This window comes from Nerophis ophidion, linkage group LG27 (genome assembly GCF_033978795.1).
Source record: "Nerophis ophidion isolate RoL-2023_Sa linkage group LG27, RoL_Noph_v1.0, whole genome shotgun sequence".
Taxonomy (NCBI): Eukaryota; Metazoa; Chordata; class Actinopteri; order Syngnathiformes; family Syngnathidae; genus Nerophis; species Nerophis ophidion.
The window spans coordinates 14,024,495-14,030,477 of NC_084637.1; the positions used below are offsets into that span (position 1 = coordinate 14,024,495).

Below are 5,983 nucleotides of genomic sequence, written 5' to 3' on the forward strand. Positions count from 1 at the left end.
TGGAGCCTCCGTTGTTGTTATTTTATAGTTTTATACAGTGTAGGACAGTGGTTCTCAAATGGGGGTACGTGTACCCCTTGGGGTACTTGAAGGTATGCCAAGGGGTATGTGAGATTTTTTTTTTAATATTCTAAAAATAGCAACAATCCAAAAATCTTTTATGAAGGTATTTAATGAAAAATGCTTCGATAAAATATGAACGTAAGTTCATAAACTGTGAAAAAAAAATACAACAATCCAATATTCAGTGTTGACAGCTAGATTTTTTGTGGATATGTTCCATAAATATTGATGTTAAAGATTTCTTTTTTTATGGAGAAATGTTTAGAATTAAGTTCATGAATCCAAATGGATCTCTATTACAATCCCCAAAGAGGGCACTTTAAGTTGATGATTACTTCTATGTGTAAAAATCTTTGTTTATAATTGAATCACTTGTTTATTTTTCAACAAGTTTTTAGTTATTTTTATATATTTTTTTCCAAATAGTTCAAGAAAGACCACTACAAATAAGCAATATTTTGCACTGTTATACAATTTAATAAATCAAAAACTGATGACATAGTGCTGTATTTTACTTCCTTATCTCTTTTTTTCAACCAAAAATGCTTTGTTCTGATTAGGTTGAGAACCACTGGTGTAGTAGGCATTTGTTTCGAGTGTAATTCTCTATAATGTCCACGAGATGACAGCAGCAACCATGAATTTACCATGAATGGATTAACGTGGACCCCGACTTAAACAAGTTGAAGAACTTATTTGGGTGTTAATATTTAGTGGTCATTTGTACGGAATATGTACTGTGCTGTGCAATCTACTATTAACAGTTTAAATCAAACATTTTCCAATTCAGAGACGCACAAGACGCCTCACGAAATGGTCGGAGCATACGTCGAGCTGTCCGCCATAGTACGGCAGTCAATTCTCGTCGTATAACCTACTTAAGTGCAATGTTTCTTTTTAGTTTATGACAATGGCGTGTACTGCTCAAGAAATAGGTCATATGGCAGTGTCAAAATTTGATCAGAAACTATATATCTACAATGCTGGACAGCAACGTTCGTGGACGACATTTTTGTCACAGTGACTTGCACTGCGTGACACTGTCTTGACTCTCCCAAGATGGCGGGCAAGCTGACGTGCAGCAGTGGGCGGAGACTGGGGAAGTGACGCATTACGCAAAGAGGAAGAAGAAGGGCAAGTGACGCACAGACATAAACTAGGAAGTGAACAGCGAGCATTGACTCCGCCGTTGCATTTTATTTATAAAAAAAAACTATATTTAATTAAAAACACTTATTTGATACTTTTGGAATGTATTTTAGTGTTTCTGCCACAAACGTTACGGGATAAATGTAGTTGAACAGAGAGAAAAGGTTAAGTTTAGCATGTCGGGGAGCTACCCCACGCCGCTGTACTCTCACGCCGCGCGGGGAGACTTCCGTGATGTCTACGAGCCGTCGGAAGATTCCTTCTTGCTCATTGACTCGCTGGAGAAAGATGCCGAAAAGCTCCAGCGGATGAGGTGAGTCCTGCCTGCTCCACCCCGGTGTGGTTGTGGTGTGTCCCCGCTAGCTGCTCATCACCACGCCGGTTGTCAGCTGGTCACCTCCAGACGTTCCCAATTTCCCTCTAAAAACCTGGGATGTTCAATCAAAGTTCATATTATAATGTTAGCTCTCAAACTTTTTGAAAAATAAAATATTTGCAGGCAAATAACTTACATTTAAAGGCCTACTGAAATGAGATTTTCTTATTTAAACGGGGATAGCAGGTACATTCTATGTGTCATACTTGATCATTTCGCAATATTGCCATATTTTTGCTGAAAGGATTTAGTAGAGAACATCGACGATAAAGTAAGAAACTTTTGGTCGCTAATAAAAAAAAGCCTTGCCTGTACCGGGAGTAGCAGACGATGTGCGCGTGACGTCACGGGTGTGAGGGCTCGTCACATTGTTTATAATCATAGCCTCAAACAGCAAGAACTATTCGGACTGAGAAAGCGACGATTTCCCCATTAGTTTGAGCGAGGATGAAAGATTAGTGGATGAGTAAATTTAGAGTGAAGGCCTGTTTGTTTTTAAATCTTTACATGGACTGGCACCTCATCTCGGACCTCATCTAAATTTACATTCCTGCGCGCGCTCTGAGGTCCAAGAGCCAGTTACAGCTCGTGGTGCCCAAGACCAGACTTAAGACCAGGGGAGACAGGGCCTTCTCTGTGGTCGGCCCTAAGCTCTGGAACACTCTGCCCCTCCATGTTCAAACTGCTTCCACAGTGGATTGTTTTAAGTCTCGTTTAAGACCCACTTTTATTCCTTGGCTTTTAACACTACGTGAGTTGTGTGGTCCTCTGTTGTCCTCTGTGTTTTTTATACACTTTGATTTTTATTTTACTGTTTTAATTGATTTTACCCTTTAAAATTGTTTTGAATCATATATGTTTTTATATTGTTTTTTTTATATTGGTTTTATATTTATTTATTTTTTGTTTTTATTCAGTCATTAGTGGAGCATAATATTGTTTTTTTAATATTGTTTTTAACATGGCTGTGCAGCACTTTGGAAACGTTATTGTTGTTTAAATGTGCTATATAAATAAAGTGGATTGGATTGGATTAGAAAAAAAAGGCGATTGCAGTGAGAGTGATTCAGATGTTTTTAGACACATTTTTACTAGGATAATTCTGGGAAATCCCTTATATGCCTATTGTGTTGCTAGTGTTTTAGTGAGTTAAATAGTACCTGATAGTCGGAGGAGTGTGGCCACGGGTGTGTGGAGGGAAGTCACAAAGCTGCAGCAGGACAGAAGCTCCGCCGATCTCCGGTAAGAGGCGATATATTACCACAATTTTCTCACCGAAAACTGCCGGTTGACATGTAGTCGGGGATCCATGTTCGCTTGACCGCTCCGATCCATAGTAAAGCTTCACCTCCGGGAATTTGAAACATGGAAACACCGTGTGTTTGTGTGGCTAAAGGCTGAAAGCTTCCCACCTCTATCTTTCTACTTTGACTTCTCCATTATTAATTGAACAAATTGCAAAAGATTCAGCAACACAAATGTCCAAAATACTGTGTAATTGCGCGATGAAAAGAGACGACTTTTAGCCGTAAGTGGTGCTGGGCTAATATGTCCCCTCCAACCAATAACGTCACAAACACGCGTCATCATTCCGCAACGTTTTCAACAGGAAACTCCCCGGGAAATTTAAAATTGCAATTTAGTAAACTAAAAAGGCCGTATTGGCATGTGTTGCAATGTTAATATTTCATCATTGATATATAAACTATCAGACTGCGTGGTCGGTTGTAGTGGGTTTATGTAGGCCTTTAAGTCTTCCTTCATTTGTTACCAGATCCGAACCTTCTTTCTCTCGTATTTCCACGCGTACGGCTACGTTAGCATCACAGCTACCTCTGCTGGGCGAGGGCGTATACGTATGTGACGTATGACGTGACAGTATTTGACGTAAGTATGTGCGCCCGCTTGTCTGTGAGAAGGAGAGACAGAAAAGAGTGAGAAGAGCCTGTAGTGTAATGCCTGCAGCTAAAAGCAACTGCGTGAGAACGTATAGTCGAATATTACGATATAGTCATTTTCTATATCGCACATAGACAAACCCGCAATATATCGTGTATATCGATATATCGCCCAGCCCAACGGTCATGGAATTAACACATTATTATGCCTAATTTTGTTGTGATTCCCCATTGGATGCATTAAACAATGTAACAACGTTTTCCAAAATAAATCAACTCAAGTTATGGAAAAAAATGCCAACATGGCACTGCCAAATGTATTATTGAAGTCACAAAGTGCATTTTTTTTTTTTAACATGCCTCAAAACGGCAGCTTGGAATTTGGGACATGCTCTCCTTGAGATAGAATGAGCTAGAAATTCCAGGGGAGAAGGTGTAAATCTCGCGCCAGGCCGTACCCATATCCGCAGCAGGTCTCCAAGGTGAACAGCCTATTGCGGGAGGTTATTGCAACCTCCTGAAAGAGTTAGCTCTGCAAGGAATTCTGGGTATTGGTTCTGTTTTGTTACAGTGCGGATGTTCTCCCGAAATATGTTTGTCATTCTTGTTTGGTGTGGGTTCAGAGTGTGGCGCATATTTGTAACAGTGTTAAAGTTGTTTATACGGCCACCCTCAGTGTGACCTGTATGGCTGTTGACCAAGTATGCTAGGCATTCACTTTAGGGCTGGGCGATATGAACGATATATAGCAGGTTTGTCTATATGACTATATCGTAATATTCGATTATATGTTCTCACACAGTTGCTTTTAGCTGCGTGCATTATACTACTGGGGTTTCTCACTCCTTTTCGTCTCCTTCTCACGGAGACATGAAACAAGCCCGCCTTCTAACATACGTCACATACTCTCGCGAGTGTAGCGTCATAGCTCTCACTGACCAGAGAGGTAGCAGCATGGCTAACGTTAGCTGAGGCAGGTCGAGCGGAGCAGAGCTTGTGACAGTACAAGAGAGAGATGGTGTGAAACTGATCACAAATGGAGGAAGAACAATAAATGCCCAAGATAAAGAGCAGGGGTTCATCATCTGGTGGTAGTTTGGCTTAAGGTGGGAAGATATTCAGCAGACAACAGCAATATGTAAAGTATGCAGCAGAAGTCTTACTACAAAAAGGTAGCAGCACTACTAATTTTTACTTTCATTTAAAAAGTCACCCGTGAGAGAATGAAGAATATTTAATAAATACAGTTTTGGTCAATTGACCTAGTTGTGATTTCCCTCTCTGCATGAAAGTTTAAAATGAGCATATATTAATGCAGTATGAACAAGAATGTTTTAATGTAGACACATAGAATCATCATACTGCTGTGATTATATGCATCAAGTGTTCAGTCAAGGCCAAGGCAAAATATCCTAAAATATATTGTATATCACAATATGGCATAAAAATATCACGATATTAATAAAAGCCAATATCCCCTAGCCCTAATTCACTTGTTTGTGTGAAAAGCCGTACATACTATGTGAGTGGGCTGGCACGCAAAGGCAGTGCTTAAGGTATATTGGCGTTCTGTACTTCATCCTACGCCCGTGTACACAGCGGCGTTTAAAAAAGTCATATATTTTACTATTTGAAACCGATACCGATAATTTCCGATATTACATTATAAAGCATTTATCGGCCGATAATATCGGACTGTCGATATTATCGGACATCTCTAGTGATAACAATAAAAATAAATAAATAAATCATAATTGGTGAAGTAAGTTATATTTCATGTGGTGAGATGAGTAAGATTATCTTGAAAATGAATGGATGGATGAGATAAATTTAGATTGTTTATAAAACCCTAACCCTTAACACTTTAAAGTTTGAAGAGTTTCCTGAAGTGGATCATTGGTACATTGTTTGATTTTTTTGCTTTTAATCCATTCCATAATTTAATTCCACATACTGACATAAGATTATATTTCTTCAATTTTGTTGAGAAGAATTATACATTTTTGGGTAAATGTTTTCAGAGAAAATGTTTTCCATGCAGGGCTGGGCGATATGGCCTTTTTTTAATATCTCGATATTTTTAGGCCATATCACGATACACAATATACATCTCGATATTTTGCCTTAGCCTTGAATGAACACTTGATGCATAAAATCACAGCAGTATGATGATTCTATGTGTCTAAATTAAAACAATCTTGTTCATACTTCATTGATATACTCTCATTTTAAACTTTCATGCAGAGAGGGAAACCACAACTAAGTCAATTGACCAAAACTGTATTTATTAAACAGTTATGAAGCAGTGGCACATTTATTAAACAGTTATGAAGCAGTGGCACAAACATTCATGTAATTTCCAAAACAGAAAATGCAAGATTGTCAGAGACATTTTAAAACAAGCTATTAGTGCACTTTTGTGCATGATGTCACTTGTATGACGGATCAAAACAACACTAAATTAAAGTGCCCTTTTTGAACGGAAAGCCATTACAAT

The 5,983-nt window shown here is 38.7% G+C and overlaps 1 protein-coding gene across 4 annotated transcripts in view; it reads left to right on the plus strand.

Moving 5' to 3' along the window:
- The first annotated feature begins 1,174 nt into the window (after window positions 1-1,174).
- LOC133544334 (methyltransferase N6AMT1-like) overlaps window positions 1,175-5,983 on the plus strand; it is a 26,869-nt gene continuing 22,060 nt past the window's right edge. For 2 of the 4 annotated variants that reach the window (XR_009804633.1, XM_061889547.1), the window contains exon 1: window positions 1,175-1,525. Coding sequence is in view for 3 of the 4 variants with exons in the window: in XM_061889547.1 (XP_061745531.1) it covers window positions 1,389-1,525 (137 nt within the window). In the remaining variant the exon portion in view is untranslated. The remainder of the gene's footprint in view (window positions 1,526-5,983) is intronic. The other 2 variants (XM_061889546.1, XM_061889545.1) reach the window with 2 other exon arrangements.